This window comes from Syngnathoides biaculeatus, chromosome 18 (assembly GCF_019802595.1).
Source record: "Syngnathoides biaculeatus isolate LvHL_M chromosome 18, ASM1980259v1, whole genome shotgun sequence".
Lineage (NCBI taxonomy): Eukaryota > Metazoa > Chordata > Actinopteri > Syngnathiformes > Syngnathidae > Syngnathoides > Syngnathoides biaculeatus.
Genome location: NC_084657.1, coordinates 4,118,322 through 4,146,001, shown reverse-complemented (window position 1 = coordinate 4,146,001; position 27,680 = coordinate 4,118,322). Strand labels below are relative to the sequence as shown.

General features: G+C 41.1%; 1 protein-coding gene and 1 pseudogene across 3 annotated transcripts in view; both read right to left on the bottom strand.

The window, feature by feature from the left end:
- The window catches only part of camkk1a (calcium/calmodulin-dependent protein kinase kinase 1, alpha a), a 52,423-nt gene extending 29,196 nt beyond the window's left edge, over positions 1-23,227 (bottom strand). Inside the window, exons 1-3 of one of the 3 annotated variants that reach the window (XM_061802772.1) lie at positions 23,062-23,227; positions 22,633-22,875; positions 1,882-2,326 (exon numbers count right to left, since the gene is read on the bottom strand). In XM_061802772.1, coding sequence (XP_061658756.1) covers positions 1,882-2,196 — 315 coding nt within the window. In that variant the 5' untranslated portion in view covers positions 2,197-2,326; positions 22,633-22,875; positions 23,062-23,227. Of the gene's footprint in view, positions 1-1,881; positions 2,327-22,632; positions 23,027-23,061 lie in introns of those variants that run through there. The other 2 variants (XM_061802771.1, XM_061802773.1) reach the window with 2 other exon arrangements.
- A 4,010-nt stretch (positions 23,228-27,237) lies between these two features.
- LOC133492335 (5S ribosomal RNA) lies at positions 27,238-27,357 on the bottom strand (annotated as a pseudogene).
- Positions 27,358-27,680: the final 323 nt, after the last annotated feature.

The following is a 27,680-nucleotide window of genomic DNA, read 5'->3' as shown; positions in this document are numbered from 1 at the left end:
AGAGGCTTTGGATAGTGTAGGGACACACACACAAGTTGGCGAGTGCATAAATAGTATGATCAAGAGATGGATCCATAGTGAAAATGAATTGAAATCATCTTTAATGAGAGTTGGTAGGTGGTGGTAGCTTGAGCCAGAACAGTGCCCGAGGCTCGTGTTTCCAGGCTGAGTGGGGGAAGAATATTTTGTTGATGGTGCAAAACAGACGAGAATAGCATGACAAAAAGATACAGTAGCAGCTCATGTTGCAAGGCCACCAGGCGAAGTGTTTAAAAAAAAAAAATGAAGCAGGTTATATAATGTTCTGCTTGCAGGGCTAACAATCGTATTAAAAAAAATAAATAAAAATCACAGCTGGGACAAGGATTTTGTGTTGGAGGCTGCTGACTGGTGTGAGGCAGTGTGGGCAGGGTTGAGAATAAGCGCCTGAAAGGAGATTAGTCTGGACAAGTACATTCAGAAGGCCAACTTGAAACGGATTGCTTTAATTTTGCGTTAGGGGCATATTTTTTTTTTTTTTTTTTTTAAATACCACTGTTTCATCATCATGGTGGTTTTCTTTAATATCTTAATATAGAAGCTAATAAAATTGCTGATAAGGGATAATTACTTACAGTAAATCGGATAGACTAGGAAAATAAAAATGCTTAATTTAAAAAAAAAAGTTTAATGCGTGTTCTGTAATCTCTATGTGATTGATAGATTATTTCATTTGGAATACATATTTACATTTTAAAAAAAGACAGGAGGGGAGACTGCAGTAATACTCCAATTAAAGTGAAGTGGTTACCTCACAATTTTTAGACAGCCAGCACTGCTTTGATTGTTTCGTGCAAGATAAATCCTTATGGAACAGAAGCCTATCAAACCGAAAATTTTGGGGTCGCCAGCAACCATAAAATAAAGCCATTTAGTGTTTGAGTTAACCTGTCCAAAGTGCCCATCCTGTGAAACACTTTTGGCCAGCACACTCAAAAAAAGTGCTTTAAGGCCATCACCAGACAAGTGACACACCGCGCTGAAATGACACAGAGGGAATTATTTAATTTAGGGTTGAATGGAGTTTTGACACAAGTGACCAGCTCCACTTCAGCCCTTGTTAATTCACAATTAACAATACTACATTCCTGACAATAGTTTGTGACTTATTTTTTTTTTATTTGTTTGTGTCATTTGAAAAATGTTTGCGAGTAAACAAGATCAGTTGTCTAAATCGTCTCTCATTTTGCCTGTGCTTCTTTGTCATGGTTACATACAGTGTTGTTGTGAGCTACTCTTTCAGACTCTTTAAAGACTTAAAATGGGCAATCTCAAATGGTTTCAAGTTTGATAAATCACATTATCGTAATTCCCGGCCTGCAGAGCGCACCTGGTTATAAGTCTCGGTATACCTAGAGCCGCATCGCCGCATAAACCACCGGGTTGAAAGGGTGTGACAAAAAGTCGCGGCTTGTGGGCCAAAAATTACGGTATGTATGTTAAACTCATCATGTTTGCAGATACTTCCATCAGAATGTAGAAAATGAATTGCACAGCAATTTTCCGTACTTGGCATACCATGAGTAGATGAGCTTCAACATCTGTATTTTATGAGCAATAATCATTATTTGCATGTACAATCCTTAAGAAGATGAGGCAGGTAATAACAAAATGAGTTATCGACCGAAGAAAATTTCATTTATCTTGATCAAGCAATGACAAGACACGTATACAGCCAGGTGACATATGACTAGCTCCTGTAATTCAGCCAATTTTGGCCAGATATCCTTTAAAATTATTTTTTTATGAAAATGCGTCTGGAAAGCAGCCACATAAACATTTAATTCATATGAAATATTGACATCTCGCCTCAAAAAGTCCTTTAGTTGTAAGAATCCTCACCTGAGAATCTGATATGGATACACGTTTTGACTCCACTGTGGGCCTGCGAGCCACCCTGGGGGAGATGTGCGTGTAGCCCCCTCCAGAGGAGAGGTAAGTGCCTCTTTCCTGCAGAGAGAACTTCCTCCCAGACAAATGAGGACGTGATGGTTGAGTCCTTTTGGACTGATCCCTGTCCAGCTGAGCACGTCCGTTCCTCACAGAACCACCCAGATCTTCTGTTGACATGGCGGCCAGGATGTCTGTGAGACTGGTGCTCTGTTCCTCAGAACTGGACTCCAACCTCTCGATGCCAGGCTCACTGCTCCTCGCCATGGCAGAAGGAGAGGTGGACTTGGCACAGGTGGAGTTGGCGGGAAGAGGATAACTGAGCCTCCACCAGCATCAATATGAAATCGATCAGCTGGCGTTCACTGTGTTCTGGATGTTACAGGAACTGGAAATCCTGGCAAAAAAGAAAAATGGCCCATTAGCAAATGATTTTGCATTTCTCAAAAGACAGTATCGTGGGTATTGTATCATGAAAATAAAAAGATGTACTCAGACCATTTAATCCCAACACATCCTTCTACAATATTTCATGACAGGGTTGAAAGACTTGAGATGTTTTATGTAGTCAACGCTAAATTGATGATAGTCAATTGCAGAACCAAACACACTAGTTCACTCACACACTCTCCATGCCATCCTCCGTGCCTAGTTGCACAGGCCCCACCCCCTCCAACTTGTTCATCCAGTCACATTCCGATACCTTAAATGTAAAGTCAGAATTTCTACAACTCTATGACCACATTATGCAACATAACAACAGGGAAGGTACTTGCCATAGTATATAATTAGCCCTGTCACTAAGGGCGGGCATTGTTTGAATTTGAACAACTCTGGTCCTTCATTTCGATTCTGGTTCCAAACGGTTCTCCATTCAGATTGTTTTAGGGGTGCTGGGTCAGCAATATTTGCATGGTTTAAAAAAAAGGGATCTCCAAATTATTACTAGCTGCTAGATGGTGGCGGGAAAATTCACAATATGCCGCCACCCTCAATATCAGTTGGTGGCAGTAATGTGCCATTAAGCTAGTTTGACAACCGCCTACAGATCCAACAGAATAAGAACAAGGTCAGGAAAATACATCATGTTTTCAAGTAATGTGGAAAGAAAATGTTTTGCTATGTTACAAAAATTAATTCTATATCGAAACTATATTCAAATGATGTGCACACATACGTTATCTTTCTCACAAATTTGTGGAATGTTGGAAAAATGGGTTTGAAACCCTTGCATTAGACATTATTTGAAAGACAACAAAAATGGCATTTACTATTAAGTACACACCTTTGTTGCTTCAACTCACTTGTAACCATGACATAATACTGAGAAAATCTACACAATAAAAGAAGTAAATGAGAACAGAATGAAAAACATTATTATAAATCACTTGAGCAAAGGAGTGGCATTTGGAGAAAATTAAAGAACTCAAAAGACTTGACCCAATTCAACACGCAGATGGGTGGAATGACAAATGAAAAATTTTGTAATTTCCCACGATATTTCCCTTGACAACCTACTTTGCCTCGCTTCTCGGAACCTATAAAAGAGCCCGTCATTGAAATAAAGCTGTATTCACGAATGCAAGATAAAATATAGTAAATATTATGTATCAAGGGGTAGCACGGTGAATCAGCTGGTAAAGCGTTGGCCTCACGGTTCTGAGGTCCCATTGTTCAATCCCAGACCCGCCTGTGTGGAGTTTGCACGTTCTCCCCGTGCCTGCGTGGGTTTTTTTTCCCGGGCACTCCGGTTTCCTCCCACATCCCAAAAACATGCAATGTTAATTGGACACTCTAAATTGCCCCAAGGTGTGATTGTGAGTGTGGCTGTTTGTCTCTATGTGCCCTGCGATCGGCTGGAAACCAGTTCAGGGTGTACCTGGCCTCTTGCCTGTTCACAGCTGGGATAGGCTCCAGCACTCCCTGAGACCCTCGTGAGGATACGCGGTGAAGAAAATGGATAGATAGATTATGTATCAATACTTAACACAACTTTAATGTTCTTCCTCAGATATACCCATTGAACAAGTAATAATTCATCCATCCATCCATCCATTTTCTTCAATGCTTATGCTTATCCTTGAACCCGGGACCTCAGAACTGTGAGGCCAACGCTTTATTAGCTGATCCTCCGTGCCGCCAGTAATGATTCACTGTAACTTAAAATTAGACCATAGTATGAGTCATTTTGGGCAGAAATGCATATGAAGGTGTTTGATTCTGTGCCGAGCTAAATTAAAACTTGTCTACTCTCCAGTTTGAACTCTATGGAAGATGCGTTGTTAAAATGTAATTGTCTGACCCAGTACAATATAGTATGTACAGTATATTCTTTCAAAATATTGCACAGGCATGATGATTCATGTTATCTTTTATTCAAATTGCAAATGCACACATCCAAAGAACTAATAAAGAGGGTGTACCGATTTGACCACTTTGGATTTGATCTTACTATTGTTCAAAAGAGAATAAGAAAGGCTGTTAACAGTGAAGGGAAATGCATTGTTGAACTCCTGACTCATCCTGTGGAATAACAAAGAAATGCACCAGTAATACTTTGCCCAGTCAAATCCCAAGAAGTGACAATAAGTTTTCAACGCGTTCCTCTCTAGTGTTGCGCCAAGGAGTGCAATTGTGAATTTGTAAGCAGTATCTGGCTGCAAGGCAGGTAGCAGCAGTAGTGTAGCAATTATGACATTTCCCTTAAAAGCTACCACACCATTGTCTTGTGCTTTACTAATACAGTACACGTGATTTGAATATTAAAATAAATTAAGAAATAAAATGGGCGGCACAGTGGATCAGCTGGAAAGTGTTTGCCTCACGGTTCTGAGGTCCCGGGTTTGATCCCGGACCCGCCTGTGTGGAGTCTGCACGTTCTCCTCGTGCATGCGTGGCTTTTCTCCGGGCACTCCGGTTTCCTCCCACATTTCGACAACTTGCAGCATTAATTGGACACTCTAAATTGACCCTAGGTGTGATTGTGAGTGTGGCTGTTTGTCTCTATATGCTATGCAATTGGCTGGCAACCAGTTCAGGGTGTGCCCCGCCTCCTGCCCGTTGACAGCTGGGATAGGCTCCAGCACTCCCCGCGACCCTCGTGAGGATAAGCAGCAAAGAAAATGCTTGGATGGATAAGAAATAAAACAACCAAGATGCTGCATAACTATAGATTTTACATTCATTTACATCGGAGTGTTAACAGTGATTTCCAATAAAGGGTGTCGGCAAAAGGAATTAATAATTGACAACCGAATGGACAAAAATGCTCGTTCTATTTTAGAATTTTCATTTAAAAAAAAAAAAAAACTTTTAACTGCAACGATGTCACACAACAATTTGACCATATCAATAATGAGATTCAATTGCATGATTTTGCATCAAGATAAAAGAACATCCATCCATTTGTCCCACTTCAACCAACTTGAAAATGACTCGCTGTAACTAAAACTGCAGGAATTGATCCTTGAAAACCAATGAAAACCTTGAGAGCCACAGTTGAATATCAAGTGCTTTCAACAGCGACCATCTCTGTTCAAGTATAGCTGCATAGAGGCCGTAACGGTAGAAGGACCAAAGTGGTTTGTTGGACAAATGACTCCATTAGTGAACCACTTTCACTCTTTCCTGGCTTCGATCAGTCTGTGCCATCCTTCAGTTGCATACAGATTGGAAACAATAACAAGGAATGAACATTTCATCTCCATACATACCGCTATATATATATATATATATATATATATATATATACACATACATTTTTTGTTTTTCCAGAGAGAAAAGAGCAAGCACTGGATTACCATTGTAAACGTAGATGAATCCCCCAATTCAAGTATTCATCCTTGCAAGCCTGCATAGGTTTATTTATCTTTTTTCACTTCTATTCAGTCTTTATTTCACAGTGGGAAATGGTAAGGGCAGAGGTCATGGGTGCCTGTTAGAAATGTGCGCTGACGAGACAGTCATTTGGTTCACCCACACAATCTAGCAAAATCCAGTAAAAGAGAGCTGCTTTAAAACATTGGTTTACCAAAGAACATTTTCATTTTGAGAGGTATGAGCAAAATCTTTCTTTCAACGGTCTCAAATGGCAATTTTTCATATTGACAAGTGTTTAAAATATTCATAAAGATTTACAACCTGTGCACGGTGGTGGGGATCTTGAGCCAATCCCAGTTGACTTTGGGGTCATTAACAACCCCACTTTGGCCGATATAGCCAGCTCTATCTTACCCTCTACATGTTGCAAAGTGTTAATAAAATATTGTGTCAGCCAAACTACTATCCAAACTATGGCAAACTATGGACCATACACGGCCAACTTTCCTTTATTTTTATTGGCCCGCTATATCTACTGAAAATAGGATTCTACATGGCTCATATTGTAATATTAAAAAGAAAAAACGGCAATAACAATTAGGTATTTCAATACTAATATAAATGACAGATACAAGTTGTTTTTTTTTTAAGAGCTTTTCTACTTCTGCAAATAAAATATTCACAACCAACACACATACAAACAAACACCTCACTCTCACTTTTTTATGTGTGAGACAGGATTAATTGAGACATTACATCCTACCACACAAAAACAATAACGACCAAATAGAAAAGCTTGTCTTCAACTTCCAAGTTGTGCTTGAAAAAGGTTGGGAGTGATTATGCCTCATGTGACATTTTTTTAGTGATCTCTTCTTCCTATGGAGAACGGTGCACCACATCTCAAAGGCTTCTGGAGAGACGGAGTGTGCATAAAAATGTGCTATTAACTCCAGTAATGGGAAAAGAAAAACTGATTATAAACAATTGGTGTAAGAAATTATTCGCACAGGCAAGAATTGTCAGGGGTGATAGTATTTTAAATGAAAATTGACACATTGTCTACTGAGGGGATTAAAACCCAACCAACGGTGCATTATGGGACTAGAGATAGTGTTTGACATCATCACAGAATATCAAAACACAGAAAAAAACATTTTGTTAATTACCAGCATTCCACAAGAACAGCACAATAATATACATACAGTTGTTCTATTTAGCTGTTCATTGTATTAATTTTTTTCACAAGCACAAAAACCTAATAAAGTACCTTTAGTTAGGCATACACATACGAAACGTGACGCATAAATAAGTGTTTATATGTTATATAATTAAACGGACCACGACAATTTCTTTCTGAAACCAGGGCGTGCTTCTCTCCCATGGACTAAATTTATTATGAACGTCTCTCCTCGGTGTCCTGTCGAAATTACCAGATTAAACAAAAATATAATTAATTTGGAATAGAGTACTGCCTACCACTGCACTCCTTTATTTTCATACGCAAAATAATGTGAAAATGATTCCACTGAAGTCTGCTCCCTTTGGTTGCAGCAGCCTTTCAAAATACATCGCAGTATTGTTTTTCGCTTTTTGATTAGACCAGAAAAGTCACAGAATTTGGGGACGTACGCAAGAGCTCAAAAGACAATCACTTTAACCTTTGTCGGGAGCAAATAAGACAAGATACTGTGCACAGGACTCACCATCACGTTACCAAAAAACATGCTTTCCTCGCAACCGTCGCATCAACAACCTTACCAAGCAATCAAGTGTGTGCCACTTATCAAGAGCTAATCTTGTTGGCTAACGCTAATCTGCGCATCCAAACAAAACTTAACATAGCTCTACTGAATTTCAATAAGTCCTCTTTAAATTCATTGGTGGCCAGTCTCTTGATTGCTTGTTTTTTGAAGATATTGATGCAAAAATGGAGTGCTGTAAACAACATGGCTGCAACAAGAAAAAGCCCTGTCGATTCAGTCCTAAAAAGGTTTGTGGCCTAAAAAGAACAAAAGGGAGCATTAACCTGCTCAATATAACACTGGCATGAAAATGGGAGTTCAGAACATTCATCATGAGCAATTCTTTCTTCTCTCAACTGAAACCTTCCATGGAGATCCAAAGAAAATAGGGTGTGTTAAAGTTAGCCATTTTAACAAACAGGAATGTTAGCATGTCAGTCTATCAGTATAATAGATTTGCTGGTCGCACGCGAGTTGGACTCTATAGAGGCCCCGTAGCTCAGTGGTTAGAGCACTGGTTTGGTAAACCAGGGGTTGTGGGTTCGTATCCCATTGGGGCCTCCACTCCCTGAGAAGGGTTGCGTCAGGAAGGGCATCCGGCGTAAAAATTGTGCCAAACATATATATATGCATTCATCTGAGATGATACGCTGTGGCGACCCTGAAAGGGACAGGCCGAAAGGAAAACAACAACAACGCGAGTTGGACTCTATGCCATGGACTTGTCGCGAGTCAATCGCCGGGCTCACACACACACATGCGCACGTGCACACCCATGCACACACAAATGCACACGTGCACACACAAACACACGCAGACTTTTTTTTTTTTTTTTTCCCACAAATTTGCAGTCATCACTGAAATTAACAAGCATGTTTCTGAAATGTGGAAGGAAGCTCTCCTAGCTGATCGGGCCAGGCCCACAATTGTCTAGTTTCTTTCTTCACACACGAGGTAGATTTGTATAAATCACAATGAACATATTTCCCAGACTTGACACATTCACATCTGATTCAGGGTCCTCTGGGGGGCTCGCAACAATGCATGATGGGTCAGGCACTGGGGTGGGTCCTGGCACATTTTTGCTGCTCTCTGGTCTGGTCGACACCCTTCTCCGCCCTGGCAGTGCCCTAATTCTAATGTATCATACACCCATCAGAGGCGGGAGGGTTAGTCTGGCTGGGGAGGACGCTTGGCCTGGTGTTCTGGCACTCCGGCTAGCCACTCTACCCCCTTTTTTAATCTATCATTTCTATATATTTCCACATCCTTCGAGGACCTGAGTGCGGGGCACTATTAGGGATCTTCATTGCCCAATGACAGTCTCTCCTCACCCCCACCAATGACGGCAGTTTTAATGAATGACACCCCACCACACACGATCACGGTACAGGAGTAATGGTTGCGACTCGGAAACCTGGTAACCATAGTAATGGGGTGGGTGGAGGGTCTTCACATTTCTATTGGCTTGTCTCCTTTTCCGTCTTCACCTGTCTGTCCTATTGGATAGCTGTTGCACGTCCTCACCAGTTGTCCACCCCCCATCCACAAATTAGAAGACAATAACACTGTTGCAACATTACTTGTGGTAAAATATCGAGACTTATTATTCGACTGTGATTCACACCCCTATTCCCCTTTTCCAATCTGTCCCTCTGACTATCTTTTAAAACCCTTACCTGTCCAAGTAAGTTTTCAAAAAACAGCAGAATGATTTAAGAAAAAATAAAAAACTAAGATGGGGAGTATTTCAAACTCCCCTTTTCTAAAGCAAAACTGTTACAGCACAAAAGGCATAGAGAGCCACCATTCTGCATGGCCATGCAGCTGAACAGGACAGGTTAAAAAAAAAAAAAAAAAAAAAAAAAAGAATGTGGGAGGAAGCCGCAGTACCCAGTGGAAAAAAAAAAAAAAAAAGCCCACGCACATGGATGGAGAACATGAAAACCAGAGCAGGGATACAAACCTCACAACTGTACGGTCGACTTGCTAACTACAATTCACTGTGGTACCTGGAGGTATTTTTAAAGATGTATAGTTGGGTCTCAAGTTTCCTCTGCAATAAAAATAAAAAACAATCTTTGTGCAAAACACTTCATTTACTCTTGAAAAACAACATTTTCCTTAGTATATTTTTCCATGTAAAATATGTTGCATAATAATTTTCTAGCAATTTTACCCTAAATTGATCAAGAAACCTCAAATGCCCAACCCTACTCCAAAGGACGTCACATTATACCTGCAGTGTTTTCACTTCACACTTTCTAATGTGTTCATCTGACACAGACTAATCCCTGGAACTCCTTGAATTAATCCAGAGGATTAGCAGGCATTTGTACCAGACACCACTCTGTAAATCTATTAAACACCTCAGCTAGACACAATGTCAAAAACACAAAATATACTGTAAATAAAAAGGGGTCGATGATTTAGGAATAAGGGTGGCACGGTGCATCAGCTGGAAAAGCGTTTGCCTCACACTTCTGAGGTCCCGGGTTCGATCCCGGACCCGCCTGTGTGGAGTCTGCATGTTCTCCCCGTGCCTGCGTGGCTTTTCTCCGGGCACTCCGGTTTCCTCCCACATTTCAACAACTTGCAGCATTAATTGGACACTCTAAATTGACCGTAGGTGTGATTGTGAGTGTGGCTGTTTGTTTCCATGTGCCCTGCGATTGGCTGGCAACCAGTTCAGGGTGTACCCCGCTTCCTGCCCCTTAACAGCAGGGATAGGCTCCAGCACTCCCCGCAACCCTTGTGAGGAAAAGCGGATAAGAAAAGGGATGGATGGATTTAGGAAAACATCTGTTTTAGCAGACATTTACTGAACCTTGGCTGCCATATCCAAGAATGTCAATAATGTCTCCTGGAATATACAGCATATGTAATATAACACACTCTAATTTGACATGTTGGATGATCTCATTATTTCTTCCCTCCTCACACTGACTGAGAATGCAGCTTCCAGAATGGAAGACCCTTATTGGAATCCTTGAGATGGTGCTACACTAACAAGGACAGACTTTAACCTCTCTCTTTCAGGTAAATACATGGAAGAAGAAGAAGAAGAAGAAGAAGAAAAAAAGAGAGAAAGTCACATCTTTGCTGAAATGTCTCATAATAATTGGAAAAACAATCACTTCATTCTTTTGTCCACTAGCTGGACCCACTGTTTATTTGTTGTTGGTGGTTATTTTTATAAGGTTGCTACTCTGGCTCTTAGGAGCTAAGGTAATCACACACAGCCATGGGGTTTGAGAGCAAAGCGCTCAATATCGCAACGCCGGAAACCTGCAACGATGCGGACCGACAAGGGAATTATGATGTTGCTGCAGAAAATGGGAAAGGACACTCCCCTTCAGCATGCACCTCGGTGCCCCTATAAATCCTTTGAGAACATCCCACTGATCCCCAGCTCTCTTCAATGTGCAAAAGCTGTGACCAGGTGACTAAATGCTCACACTTTTTGACCTGCTTCTGGCTGACATTTATTATCTCCTAAATGACCAAATCAATATGCAATGAGATGTGGCTGTAGTCAGAAGACAGGTCAAGCTATCATCACACATTAAAGACCATGCTCTCCAAGCCAAGCATGCACGTGGGAGTTGTTATTCATACTCTTCGGTAAAAGGTTAGCAAAGGCAAATAAAACCCTGACAAAAACAAATGTAACATCCATGAATGACACAATTACACACATCCATATTGCATTTATATAGTTCTTATTTTCATCAGTAAGGTGCACAGAGTTGTATTTTTCTCATGCATTCCCTGAGTTGTCTTACAGCTCAATGCCTAGGCAAGACATTTTCTGACCGGTACTGAACTTAGTTTCCAGAATAGTTTTATTATAGACACCTTGTGCAGTCATCAAGCATGGTTGAAACATCGTACAAATGAGTATTGCGCTTTGTGACCTCAATATCTTTTTCCCAAAGTCTCAGCGAAAACACTAGTTTCTGCTTGAGAGCTGTGGAGCCTAATTCCCCACGAAAGTTTCCTTTTAAACCTTAGGGACATGGAGATGATTACTCAAGATAACATATTTATATCACTTTTTCTGGCAAAATTTTTTTAGTGAGGGAAATAATATTAGCATCCTGATTTAGCATACTAGTGGAAACATCACTGCGAGTTTGCGGACTTTGTGTGATTACAAGCATGCTTATTTTGTTGAAAAAAAACATTCTGAGGCATATTAAAAGTATGTTTTACAGACATTCATGTAACCATTTGTTTATATGACAATTCCTCTGGTAGATATTGCTATGTGTAGCCGAGGCGATGTTCCAAACCGCCCCCTATCCACTATATAATGCAAGAATCACAATAGTGATTTTTGCCATTTTGTACTGTTGTTCAAATGTGAAGTAAGCACAAATTATCCATCCCATAGTGGCCTAATGTATCCCAGAAGTGATCCTGAAAAGCACCGAGCAACCTGGATCGTCAATATGCATTGCAACTCGTGTCCGGAGGAAAGCTGGATGATGACAAACTGACTTTTTGACTCCTTTTTGTGCCCTTTATGTAGTTTATTCCTAGTAAAGTTTACTTATTGAATGATTGCCAATAAACAGTGTCTTTTTTTTAGTACTCCAATTTAGCTTCCTAGACCAAGCATTTTTGAAAGCCCAACCTGAGAGTATACTCGTATTATTTTCTGCACCAACTGCACAATACAAAAGCATCACTTGGCGTTACACTCCCACCGCAATAAATGGTGGCCAATATGAACTGTGAAGAGGTATAAACTCCAAGAAACAGCTCAAGGTTGGTGTCTCTAGATGATATGTACAGTGTGACAGCATTCTGTGCAACATTTGATGATTAATCCGAAAACATTGTGTCATCAGCGTGTTGCAATTTAGCTGCAGCAGGTGGAGCTCCTTTATAACCAATTCTAAAAACAGACATCTGAGGGTTCATCATATGATTCATCAGAGAGCAAATATAGGTTCTGAACCTGCTTAACCAACCTAATCAGTTGTCAAATATTGGATTTTCTTTCTCAAATGTTGGGTCTTAATAGATCATTGTTTGAGAAATGATCTATTTCGATTAGTTTTACAGATGAGAGTGGACATATTACTTCCTGGAGGAGATCAGCGCAACAGATGGATTGGCTGCTTTGGCTTTACAATGCATGTTTATGGTAAGACTGCGAGATGCACAATTACTGTCGCACAGTACGTACTCAAGCAGACAAGGTTAAAAAGAAAGGTGACACGTTTAACCAATTTAAGAACAAGTGTAATGTGTCCCACAACATTGATTCCATTAGTATTACAGTACATACCATGATGGACCTTGTTTTGTACCCCAACACAGAGCTATGTTGGCCTTCTTCAAACTGTTCCCCAAAATTTCCAAGTGGAGCATTTGTGCGATTTATCTTGCCAAGATGAAAGATTAAGATTCAACTAAGGGGTCCAGCCAAGACTGACTGACAATTCAAAACAACACCATCAGTAGTGTCAAATTGCACTTGTTGGGTTTTGTATGTGCTAATCATTTCCTTTCTGCAAACTGAAGACAGATGTCAGAGAGGAAGTTCCTTTCACTGAGGGGATAGTTCCCTTTAAGATTGGAGGAGTACTTTTAGTACAGCAACCAAAATACTCGGGAAAGGACGAGAAATTATAAGCATTCATTGGTGGCTTTGATGGCTAACATTGTGGTTAGGAGCAAAGACCTTAAAGAAACGAGGACTTTTCCTGCCTTGGGTTTCACCTCTACGGCTGCCTCGTTTTACCTTGCCTTATTGGATCTTTTAGGCCTTTGGCATGCTTCACGACATGCAGATAGCACACAGTCGTGATGTACCGTTACGATTCTATGATGATTTGGACTCAGAATTGAATGTCAGAGACAAAAGTCTTTGAACTGAACTTTGTTAAGGAATACACACATGCACATATACAAATTAATTACCCAATAAAATAGACTGAAGCACCCATGATCCCTTCAAAAATCCAAGTTATTATTATGATCATCATCATCATCATCATCATTATTATTACAAATGTGATTTTCTAATGCCGTGTAAGTGTGCCGGATAAGACAAAAGAGGGCCGGAATTTGGTTGAAACCCTGCGGGGGGAAAAAAAAAAAAGAAGCTCTGAGTACGGGCTACACTGAAAAATGGATTTGAAAACACTGAAATAATTCATCAGAGGAAAGCAAAGGCAGGGGTAAAGGGAATAAAATACGAAGTGATGATGGCCATGAAATGAATTACATTGAGAAACAGTAAATAACAGAATAAATAATTGATTAAACTTATTAATATTGATAACAGGTTAAACAAGGATATGTCGTCATTTAGTGACCCATCTGTAATCCAAAGTAAAATAGAATTGAGTCATTCACTGCATGCACTGGTCTTCTAGGTCCTGGCGGTGAGCGATGATTTAGAGAGGAGGTGGGGGTCTGATGATCCTGGAACGTGACTAATGATACATTGTTTATAACCTCTGACTGCGAATAATGATCAAATGAATACAGTCGTTAGTAATCACACAATGTGGTGTGGCCTTGACCGCGATTGCTCCTTCACTCTTAAACAACATATATTGTGAGCTTTTATTCAACTGATTTAATATTCAGGATAACAGTTTATTGTGAAGGTATGAGGCTCAGATTCATCCTGCTTGGAAAAATAAATAAGCGTTGGGGAGGAATTGACCCCCCTTTTCGAAAGATACTCTAAGGAGAGGAAGCCCCGATTGGGCGATTCCCCTTGATTGGATTTAGGAGCTCACATCAAAAAAAGTGGATGGATTTCTCCAAAAGCAGAATGATGGCATTAGGTAGTGCTCAAACAGCTCCTACCTTCAATGGCAACAAGATTTGACCCAAAAAGCAGCACTGCTTTCATTCACTTCCTTCAGTGGGAACACAAAAGGGTTCAGTAAGCACTGTGGTCATGTAATTCAACTTAAAGGGCAAATATCATGGAAAATTCCATTTTAATAGTATCGTATAATTTTAATGAACACAGTCAAAATGGATATGATATTTGGGTCCTTGAAGTGCCTGCCCACTCATCAAGTGTGGAATTAAAACAAAGTCAATCTTTTGTCTGTCTATTCTTTACATAATAACCTCCACGCATGACATCGGCAGCTATTCTGGCAACGGACAGACTGTCCACCGGACTGCAGTGTATGACGAAACGCTCCCATGCAGGGGCCCACTCATGCAGTTAATGCCATTTTCCCTATTAGTGTAACACCCAAAGGCAAACGGTAAAAAGAGCTGCATTGAAGTTTGCTGACCGTGTAGATTAGCATGAGCTAAAAACCTTAGCTCCGTATTAGCAACACATACCCGATTTCTCCATGAAGGTGTTGATGGGTTGATTTTTTTTTTTTTTTTTATGTGTCCATACAGTTCATTTTCACACAAAACATGCACTTTAAATGCTGCTTACATCCTCCCTCCCAGCATACTTTGCGGCACTCAGGACCTCCATAGTGACGCGCAAAGCATGTTGGGAGCACGTCCAGCACTCCCACAACCCTTGTGAGGATAAGCACCTCAGAAAAAATGTAATAAATATATATATATATATATATATATATATATATATATATATATATATACACACACACACACACACACACACACACACAGCTGCACTAAAAAAATATTTTTTCATTGCCACCAACAAGTTCATAAATGAACGTAAATGTAATTGCATCCACATCGAGAACACAAAAAATGCACTTGTCTATCATCATATTTCCACACTATGGTTTGATCAAGCACTATTGTTTTTCAGATTCACTAAATAAACCAAGAATGCAAATGTAATGTAACATTTTTAAATTGTTACATTTCTTCACAATTAAATGTACACAAAGATGAAGCAAGTGAGGCAGTACTGAAAACAGATGTTGGTGGATAACTTCTGTATAAAATTTCCAGCTCCATATTTTGCCCCACTCTCACATCTTTGACAACTAATTCGCCCAGCTCGTGTGAAATATTCTTTTTAAAGCAAACATTATTAATAGTTTAAAACCCACTTATCTAGCACATATCATTACCCTTGCTGTTGAAAGAAATGAAAAGTCCCTTTCAAAAAATGACATGACATTACACGGTCAAACATGACAGCCAGTCAAGCAAACCACCAATGAAAAATATAAAAGGATGCAAGTTCCCAGTTGGGGTCTTCTTCCTGGTGGTGTCTTTTATACAAGATCTAATGAGAACAGGGGGAGAAGTGCAAATGGGGTGAAGTGCAGTTTCTCACTTAGTCACACTTAATGGGAAAGATCTGAGAACCCCCAGAGTCCTTCCTCGACATGCTTTGAATAATGAATTCTAACATGCGGATGAGGCAAACTAATGAGGCTTGTAATTGTCTTCGTGGATTAAAGCAATACAACACTGTTGTCAACAAAGTAACATTAATTGTGATGATTATGTTACATGTGGTGTCAGGTTTACAAATGGTAACGGTAAAACATTGTTCAGCGTTTTAAGTGTTGTGACCAGAAGAGCACTTTACCTATACTTTCTAACGTGAGAGGCTTTCAGAGGGTTACAATCTTGAGTGGTCGGCAGCCAATCACAGGGTACACATCCCAGTAAGGACTGGAAGATTCCATCCAAAATAACCACGATTATTTTGAGCAATATTGTAATCAGGATTATTAATCACAATGATTCCTCATGTTGGGACAAAAATCTTTTTATTGCACTAGTTTTTACCAAGGCAGCACGCCTACGCAACTGGTCAGAGCGTCGACCTCATAGTTCTGAGGACAAGGGTTCAAATCCTGGCCGCACCTGTGTGGAGTTTACATGTTCTCTCCATAGTTCTGTGGGCTTTCTCCTGTTACTCTGGTTTCCTCCCACATCCCAAAAACATGCATTAATTGGAGACTCTAAATTCCCTCTAGGTGTGATTGCGAGTGCGACTTATCTGTCTCTACGTGCCCTGCGATTGGCTGGCAACCAGCTCAGGGTATACCCTGCCTACTGCCCGATGACAATTGAGATAGGCTCCAGAATTCCTGGGACTTTTGTGAGGATAAGCGCCTCAAAAAATTGATGGTTTTTCCACAAACATCAGTATTCAGTTCAAAATACATCTTTAAATAAGAATACATGATAGATAATAACCCAAAAACTTTCTTCTTTAGCGAGTGCTAACTGAGTAAATGTGCTATTACAAAGTGCAATCACAAATTGCGACTTAATGTAATCAAACACAGTTAATTTATAGAAGAAGGTAATAACATGGATAACTGCAAGCACTGAATTTTCTTTTGAAAATCCCCGTCACCAATATAATGAATTGTCAAGGATGGTACGTCTCCATTACTCTGTTTCACTAGTGGTCACAAACCGCAAAGAACCAAAGAGTTTTTCATCTCCATATACTCGCAGCCTTTCCCCTCCCCCCATCGAGGTCAGCCCAGCCAAAAAGTTGAAGCAACCGCTACAGCGATTGTCAATCGTGTCTTACCGTGACATATGGCTTCTCAGCCAACGTGCTGAGAGGACCAACTTCAAAATAAATGCTTCATATTACTACATTGGACATCTATGCCATTTTAAGCTTTTATTTGGAAGTTGGCACCAGAGGGCAGTGGGTGACGAGGTTGCAGCCACTGTTGCAAGTTAAGCCCTTTTCATTTGCGGCAGTGCCCACGTTTTAAATGCAACAAAATTGTTGACAATTATATATATTTTTTTTAATATTGTAATCCTGCTAATGCCTCGGTTTTACAGCAGAGTTGAGTAATCACGTCATAGATCAAAATAAAATCTCAGGTCCAAGATGGAGGCCAGTGACAGTCCTTGGCAGGAATCTGATCTATTGCGCAAGCGCGGATCATGCAGTGTAGATTGGGGGGGGGGGGGGGGACATTTTTTGCTATTAAGTAATGGTGGAGTGCCATTTATGCAAAGTATGTGTCCAAAACAGAGCCATCTCTATGTGAAGTAACCCAGGTTAGTATCAAGGTAATTAATTATTGCTATACCGCCTGTTTGAATATGTTTGTACAGCAGTTGCGTTACAATAGTCATGATTTTAAGAAATACGGTTTAAGTGCGGTGATGTCGATGCTAATTTTTCTTAGCTTATCAATGTTGTTTTTCATTCTTTGTGTGTTAGCTTTGAGCTAGCGATTGTGAACAAAAACGAAAAAACTAAGTCTGGGATGTATTTGTAAATTCAGTAAGTGCAATTGTTTTACGTCATGTCTCTTTAGTTTTACAGTGAACTTCAACAAGAGGGTCAATAAGTGACTTTAAACCACAGAGGGTTTTTTTGTGGGAAAGACTCGCTTTGAGGGCTACGCACTGCAACACACAGAACTGTGACGCTTTCTTGCAACTATAATTCAAGAGCTTTTCAGATATGAAATGCATTTTTATGTTGGATTAAACAACCCTCAATATCAGAAAACGTCATACTTGAAAAGACACTTCAGGCACACATTACAGTACAAGGTTGAGTCTAACCTCAGAGGAAAACTATTTCATCTGAGCTTCCATGCTCTTGTACTGCAAACCCTTCCCCCCAAAAAAAGAAGGTTGTGTACATGGTTGATGTCACTTCATTTGTTAAAACGAACGGCTGTGCCTTTAACAAAATATCAGAAACTTACAGTCACTCTCGCCATGAACTGTTGCTCCAGTTCCTGCAATGATTATTTCATGTATATACACGCTGTATTCACTCAAAATAAGTCATAAATAACATAGGATACCACAGCATCTGGTATTTGTTATATCAATGACAACCCAAAGTACAAGCAGCAGGACAATTTTTCTCTTTCTCCATCCAGCAGTCGTGTTCTCTATTCTGACTCACAGACTAGATTTACGAATGAAAAGATGTCCACTAGGTTGGATTGAGGACATGAAACACAAACCTGTGCGAATTCGCTCTCAAACAGTCGTGCAAAGGCACACACACACACACACAAATTTCTGTCCCCTCGCCTTAATCAAGTGATTTCCCAGAGGCACTGTGAGGCTATGAAATTTTGACATGGCCTCTTTTTCCAATTGTTGGGCTGCAATTCTGCATGATGGTCAAAGTGAGGGAGTGGTTATAGCACAGCGCCGTGAAAGCAGCATCACAGTGACACGTGAAATGGAGGTGAAAGCACATTTGGTCATCTGAATAACATGAAAACATCCAATAGAAAATGTTCATGGAACGTTTTATTTTCTCTCGCGTTGGAACTCAAAAGCAAAAACACCATTTTTGCGGCTAATGTCAGTAGCCACACATACGGAATATGGCAAGCAGGTCACAGCATCCCTGTGCTTCTCATTGTAGAATCCTCAGTCTACGTAATGTGCATCAAAGGACATCCATGTAATGAACACTCGAGAGGGAAGTACAGCTGCTCCGCAACGCTGCTACGAAACACATTCATTTAATAATTATTATCATACACATACTGGGCAGGGTTACATGTGAAACCGGAGGTCCTTATTTGTCACACATGACGGGATAAGTTTCCGACTGCAACAAGTCTTTTTGGGTTATCCATCTCCAGGAAATTCACAGTAAACAATCAGGGCAACCTCTGGTGAATGAGGCATAAACAACTCAGTACTGTGGCTGTGCCAAGCAGTGCTTGAGGCAAATATGCATGCATTGTATTTATTACACAAGTGAAAATGTAAGCGAAGAGTACAGGGGTAATTTTGTGTCTCTCTTTTTAGTGTGTTATTTTTCTTTTGGATGGTTATAGCATAGATCATTTCACAACGGAAACTATGAAAGTCCCAGGATACACACACTTGGAAACAATGAGTGCCTGCAACATACAGTATTATCATGGAATACAGATACACTAATCCCCCGCTGTCCTTCTTTCGCTGTCCAACTATAATGTAATTTTTATTATTTTTTAGGGTAATATATTTTCCTCAAAACTATCACCACAAACATCAGGATAAATGTTTGATCATTTTACTGATGGGAGTAAAGTCACACAAGTATGCATTTTGTAAGAACAATTACCTCAAAGAATCTCTTAGATAAATAAAAAATTGAAATAAAACACTCCACCGCTGTTCACAAAAATAGCACTTCAACAATTGGCACAGATTAACATATTACACAGATCAATTCTTTGACAGGCAAATATACTGCCAGTTTTCTAATTAATTAATTTCCAATTAAGAAAAAAAAAAAAAGCACAGCAACATTAATAAGAGCACAACAAGTTGATCAACGCAACCTTCAAGCGTTGCTTTGTCAACATGCTCAATGGCTACATCTCTAACAATAGCGATTATGCTATACTACATATAGGGGCGTTTGTATTTGCATCGTTAGGGCAAAAAGTTCTATAATTGATAGCTGACGCAAAACGAGAAACGTTCCACCGTGTTTTTGCTCCCAGCTGAAGAAATTAGATGGGACGGTTCCGTTAAAAATGTATTTTTCACTTTGAGTTTTTCAATTTTATTGTCTTTGTTGTGACCCAATTCATTTTCGACATATCAGCTCATTGATTCATCTGGCAGGAATCCAAAATTTTCCAACATAGCCGGGGTTGCATCGGGCTTTGGAAGTAATTCAATTAATGCACTTGTACAACTACCAGCTGCTCCTCCTCCTCCTCAATCAGAGATTCGACTTCCCCGTGGACCCTCTTCTCCAGGACTCTTAAATAGACCTTATAAAAAGGAGGCTGCGGAGTGAGATTCTCCTTTAGTTTGAACACACTCCAGTCCCCCAATTCTTAAAAAGGTAGACTACCACACCGGTCTAGCAATCGAGAAGTCCTGTCCCTAATGTCCACACGATGTTGTGGAGGAATGTCAACCACAACAACCCCACAAGATTCATAGCCTTCATGAACCCCGGATGGATCATATCAACCCCCAGGGCCCTGCCACGGAGGAGGATAGCCAAACCGATCAATGCGCAAGACATTTACTCCACCATCCCCATTGTGTACAATATATTTGGATCCAAAAGGTAGTTCATTTTTAATCTTGTCGTGTGTCATTTGATGTAGTACTGTGTATCTGGCAACCAATAGAGTTATTTGGAAAAAATGCTCATAGTGTGGAACAGAGAACATGTTGGAGACAGACAAAATAACGCGTGAATCAGACTCGAAGAGGTCTTTCACGATACCACTCGGTCAGACTACTGCAATAAATGACTGTATTCCGATACCAACATATCCGTGTGCATTATAAGAACAAAACACGGTGCTGGTTGCCAGTGCCCTGGACAGGATTTTCATTCGAGGCTTGCTTGAGGTATGTAGCTTTAATAAAATATGGCTCGCAGGCAGGGAACAAAACGTTACGTAGCGTAATGCTAGCGCTAACTAACGGTTGTATGTAAACATGCCAGCCTTCTGTCAAATCGTGTTCTAAAATTTTGGTGTTCATACATCCATTTTCCTTCACCTATCCGAGGTCAGGTCACGAGCCTAGCAGCCTCAGCGGGGGAATCTCAGACTTCCCTCTCCCCAGCCATGGCTTAATGAGGGCGACAGAACCACATCACCTGCAAATGCAGAGATGCAGCACTGAGGACACCAAACCAGACCCTGTGGAAATTCTGAACAGAATCGGTGACAAAAGGGCAGGCTTGGCGGAGTCCAATCCGGACCGGAAACAAGTCTGACTTACCCTCTGCAATGCGGAACAAACTCTGACACTGGTAGTAGAGGAACCAAATAGCCTGGATCAGGAGGTTCAGTACCCCATAGTACCAAAGCAACTCCTACAGGATTCCACGAGGGAGACGGTCAAACACCTTCTCCAAGCCCACAAACGCATAAGTTTGGGCGAACTCCAATGCACCCTTGAGGACCCTCCTAAGAGTCTAGAGATGGTTCACTGTTCCACGGAGGGGACAAAAAACACACTGCTCCATCTGAATCTGAGGTTCAACTTAGTTTCCAACAACCCTAAATAGAACTTACTAGGGAGGCTGAGGAGTGTGATCCTCTTATTGTTGGAATACAACCTCCAGTCCCCCTTCTTAAAATTTAGAGGCACTGTCCCCAGTGATCACATGATGTCGCAGGCGTGTGGCAACCAGAACAGTCCAACAACATCCAGAGCCTTTAGGAACTCTGAACAAATCGTATCCACGCCCAGGGCCTTGCATCCATGGAGCATTTTAACCACCTCAGTGGTTAAAACTACCCCAGAGATCGGAGGTCGTGTCTCAGAGATACCAGACTCTGCTTCCTCATGGGAAGACATACTAGAAGAATTGAGAAGGTCTAGTATTTTCTCCACAGATTCATAACATCCAGAGCCGAGGTAAGCAATGCCCAATGCCCACTATACACAGTGCTAATAATGCACTGCTTCCCGCTCCTGAGACGTCAGATGGTGGACCAGAATTTCCTCAAGCCCATATGGAAAATGTTTTCTATGGCCTCACCCAACTCCTCGAGTTTTTGCCTCAGCAACCACGAAGCTTGGTTCCACTTGGCCAGTCAGTACCGATCAGCTGCCCCGGGACTCCCGCAGGTCAAAAAGGACAGATAGGACGCCTCCTTCAGCTTGACACCAAAATATGATAGACACTCAAAATTGTGAGGGATACGAATATGGGAATCAAAAGAAAAACTGGATTGAATCTGCAAGGGAATCGCAATATGGCAATGGAACGTTATAATTTTCTCGCTATAGATCCAAATAAAGTGAATGGTGAGAAGAAGCCTTGATTCTCATTGAATTGAAATCATAGAATGAGTGATGTGACCGTATTGTTAACTTGGTGAAGCATTCAAAGATATGTGGTACTTCTTTGGCAAGTACTGCAGTGACTCAACCAGAATCAAACAATTGAGGAAAATGTGTTGTACACGGAAGTGCTGATGAATGTGTTTACCTTACTGTACTATTTTTCTTGTCTCCTGGAACGGATTCATGGCATTGTCATTTGTTTCAATGGGGAATGTTGATTCAAAATGCGAGTGACTACAGTGACGCGCTTCCTCGTGGAACGAGTTAGACTCGTATGTCAAGGCACGGCTGGGCTCAAATCAAGGTTGTGAAACACGTGCCGCTGTCATGTATTTTCTCGTTCCACTTCCCCATATTTTGGCCTGTCAGCGCCACCAAACACACTCGCGGGAACATGAAGGCGAAATGGAAAAGTTTCACTCACCCGAAAGAGCGCTGGGGCTCCTCTTGTCAACGGGTCGGACGTGGAGGACGCCGAACAAACCAAGGCGCACGCGTCCGTCCAGTCTCGCTTTCCCGGGTATCCGTGAGCCAGGACCGCCGGCTGCTGACCTCACACGCGTCCCATATTTTCACGACCCTGCCTGCGTCTCTTTGGCGGAACCGACGGCGAGCAAACCGGCTGCTCGTGCCCCACGCGTGACAGCACTCGCCGCTTTGTCTCACGCTGCCTGCTGCACACGGAAAACCATAACTTTAGTTATTCGCCTTCCCTTGCATCCACGGGTCCTACAATCCGCCGACTTCCCGCAGCGTCACGCATGCGCCTCTGTGTCATATTTACTACAGCCCATTAGTATAACACTCACGCGCTCTGTATTTATGTAATCTCGCACGCACTCACAGAATATACTTGCCGTTCTATGTAATTTGGGACAATCTGTCCATTTGTGTGGAGTGGTGGAGAGATGGCGCCGCTTTGGGCATATTTTTGCCTCCGCTGGCTTTCCGAAATGGCACCGATTGAAATGGATTCGTTCAGCTCAACCGTCAACGGACCATTACAAGTGTCTACACATAATTGATTTGTCCTATCAATTATTTTGCTCTTTGCCACGACCCCGTTACAGATCAGCCAATGAAAATTAATTCAGAGTCCTACTGAAGAAAAAAAAAAAAAAAAAAACATTTGCGATTAAAGACATTTTATTTGAATACCAGTCCAGTGTTAGTGTTACTCTGATTACAGTTACATGGTTGCAAATAACAAGGTTGGAAATCGATGCTGAAGAGTACAATATATATTAGCTGTTAATTGGACAAAGGTATCCACAATATATAATATCCATCCATCCTTCCATCCATTTTCTTCACCGCTTATCCTCACGAGGGTCGCAGTGAGTGCTCCAGCCTATCCCCGCTGTCAACCGGGCAGTAGGTGGGGTACACCCTGAACTGGTTGCCAGCCAATCGCAAGGCACATTAAATTGTTAATTACGGACTCTAAAGGGTGAATGTGAGTGTGAATGGTTGTTAGTTTCTATGTGCCTTGCGATTGGCTGACAAGCAGTTTAGTGTGTAACCCAACACTTGCCCGAAGCTGGGCACAAGCATACCCAAGACACTAGCGAGGGTAAGCAGTACACAAAATGAATGAATGAATGAACAATGCTGGTGTGGCACAACTTATTTGTAATGCAGTACACAACTCCAGGCTCGTGTCCTGGGTTGTCCCTGGGCTCTCATCTTGGTCGGGTGTGCCTAGAATACCTCACTATAGGGAGGAATCCAGGCCTCATACTCTGTGTAGTTACATACCTACTGTAAATTAAAATGGTCACTTATACTACAAGTGAAAAGTTTGATTGTTTTTTTTTTGTTTTTGTTTTTTTGTTTTTTTTTTTAAATTCCCTTATCAAATGTGAATAGCACCATAAATTGAGCCACACAACTTATTGCTTCCAACCAGGCAGGCTTTACCTCTATTAAAAGATCACTGACTCCTGTGTAGCATATTTAATGCAAATTTCAATCTAAGCTAATTTTAGCATTATTTTTCGACTGTCCACTCCAGTGGATCCCCCCCACAAATGAGATAGAACTGCATGTAAAGGATGGAGCTAGACGGTCTACTTTTCGCTGACTCATTTCTTCCCCATAAAAAAAAGGAATGGAAAGCAATCAACTTTTTCAGTTTAACAGCCATGTACCAAGAAAGAAAAAAGTAAATCATGTTCTCTAGTAGCATCTGCTGCAGAGACGTTGTCCAGCAAACAGTGGCTGCTTGTTGAGTCATGTTGTGCAGCTCAGTCACAACACAGCCTTATATGTAAATGTTGGGCGCTTGGTTGAATGAAGCCAGATGAGCCTCCAGCTTTTGTGTTCCACTTCATCATAGTTGAACAATAATTATGTATATGAAGATAATTGCATAAGGCATCACCAAGAGGTGCTTCTTAAATGAGACATGCATTTTCTGACAACAATATTTAATTCTAGATGCCCAAGAATTATAGAATGCTTTATACTAGTATACATTATATTACTCTTTTTATTTTCTGTCATAGCTGAAATCAAGATTTAGCTTTTAGATTTTTTTTAGGGGTCAGCCTTGCCTTATGCAAGTGAGCCAGTCCTCATCCCACCCCACACGGCCGATGGCAAGTATGATTGTTGTTCCAATGAAGACTAAGGACGGAGCTAAGGGTGGCTCCATTTTATAGTGCCAGGAACCCAAACACCGACTGTGCTTGAGTGAACTCCAATTGCTCAGCAGGCTAAAGAACACAGAACAGATCTTGCCTGACTGGTCTGATTAAGACATCATTGCATTGTTTTCCACTATTAGTGCAACAGGTAGAAATTAAGGTCATAACGTTACGACTGGAACACTATTATTACTGGAATGGGGGGAAAAAAAGGGAAAATAAATTCCGCAATAGATTTCTTGAAAAGAAAATGCCCGTCTACATCTTCATTCAGAGTTGCACGAGGGTTATATTTTTTGGAACTAATAATGTAACTTCGCCATCCAGCCTATAAGAACCTGGTAGAAAGTTCATCAGTGGCTCTCTTATTTGTAGCCCTTCCACCCAGAAAATCATCTGTGAGAACACAGGTTGTTAATGTTTGATCTTGGGTAGCCCTAACCCTTGAAATATTAAAAGGACTTTCCCAATCTACAGCATTTCCACAAAGTCAGCAGAGAAATTCTCAAAAGGTTTTACTGACATGAATTAAGCTATAAGGAGAACTTACCGCCAATGCCAACCTTGAGCTGGTGCCAACTCCATCTGACTTTTGGCAAGAGACGGGGTCCATCCACCCTGGGCTCCTTCCCAGTCAATCACTTCCATACAGACAGACAATCATTTGCACTGACTTTTACACTTATGGACAATTTAGATTCATCAATGAACCTAACATGCATGTTTGGGAATGTGGGAGGAAGAAAACCCATGCAAACATGCCAAGAGCACGAAAACTCCACACAGGAGGGCCTGAGCTAAATAAGATTAACATCTAGATTTTTTTTCCCCGATTGTGAGGCAGATACATTAAACTAAACTTGATTTACGGGGCTTTTTTTGGATTGATTATCTGATTAAGAGGTGTGTCTCGATGCCTTTGATTTGGTTCAGATGCTGGAAGAGCTTGAAAAGATCACAGGAATGGGAACCAGAGGGAAAGTTAACAGTGGAAACGATGGCACGTGGATTCGTCACTGTTTTAAGTGTCTGTCTTTTTACTACTGAGCCAGCACTTTCAACCTCCCACACCGCTCCCTGCTCCATTGGAGCAAAGCCCGACGCAAAACTCCCTCTCTACTAGCCTAGATGCCATGTCAGGTCTGACAGATAGGGTGAAGGCTATTGTCAATGCTGGAGTCCAGCATACACCACGCCAAGATTTTCCCTGAGCCCTTCGTTCTATAAACTGTGAGACAAATTAGTCACCCCCAACTATTTTTTTAAATAGCTCTCTACACATCTACCTGTCACTTGGAACTCTCAAAGCTCTTGTCCTTTGCAACTGTGCAATAGATTTTTCATGACGAACTGGGTCTTTTGGAAACATGTGAAGAGTGAATCCATCCTCCAGAGCAGTGATTCCCAAACAGTGTGCTGGGGTACATTAGTGTGCCGTGAGTGCTCTTCAGGTGTGGCGTGGGAAGTTATCCATTTTTATGTAATTGCTAAAAAAAAAAAAAAAACATTTATTCCAAGAAATAATGTATCTTTATTCATCTATTTATGCCAGTGAGGCACAATGACAGACATAACAAAAAAATCCTCTTCTATTAGATTGGAGGAAGTACATACAGAAATTAATCGATCCATTTTTGGTGACATGTACTTTTGTTTGTGTGCCGTGGGATTTTTCAATTGTAAAATATGTGCCTTGCCTCTATAAAGGTTGGAAATCACTGCTCTAGAGTGTTCGAGCAAAATCCAGCAATAGAACGAGCTGGCATTTTGGCTAACATGCATAAAAAAACAACTAATTTCTCGCCGGTACAACAGGTATAAACACTCGACCCAACCACTGTAGGCATTTCCAAAAAAACGTCACTGCCTGGTTCCTGTTCAACACAAAAGCCTTGAGAGACTTTTCGTGGCGGGAGATTGAAAAAAAAAAAAAAAAAACAATATACGGGCAACATTCTGACATGCTGTGAACAAACAGAGGAGTCCGTTCCGGCTGATTTTTTTTGGTTAACAACATACTAAATTTTATGTTTTAGGTGCCAGTGACACTTTAAAGTAGCTTTTTAGAGAGCTGGTCGCTTCCATGTTAGCAAGCTATAGATCCATCTCAAATCTTCCTTTCATATGCAACATTGGTGAGAAAGTAATTGTTAACCAATTCAGGAAACGTTTTTACTTAAATTGACTTTCTGACAAATTTCAATCAGTTTCCGCACTCCTCACAGCATAGAATCTGGTCTTATCTTCTTCTTTTCCTTTGGGCTTTTCCCATCAGGGGTCGCCACGGTGCGTCATCTTTTGATGCAGGCATATTTCTTTGGCACAGTTTTATGCCGGATGCCCTTCCTGACGCAACCCCTCTGTATTTACCCGGGGAGAGAAGCTTACAGCACCTGGCATTCCCAGGCGGTCTCCCATCCAACTAGTAACCGGGGCCAAATCCACTTAGCTTCCGAGATCTGACAAGATCGGGCGTTCTCAGGGTAGCAATGGCCGTAAGCAAGAATCTGCTCATATTAAAGTGGCAAATGATACAAGGTTGAATACTGACTCAGGAAAGGTGTCAATTTTGGTCTCGTTGGATCTCAGTGCGGCTTTTGATATGGTGGATCATAATATACTGCTGAGCAGATTGGAAAAAACGGTAGGACTAAATGGAACGGTTTTTAAATGGTTCAGGTCACACCTGGAGGAAAGGATTTTATTTTGTAACCAATGGATGGGCTGAGTCTCAACAAACAGCAGTGCTCTATGGGGTACCTCAAAGGTCAGTTCTTGGACCCCTCCTGTTCAGCATGTATAGTCTACTCTCGAATCAAATTCT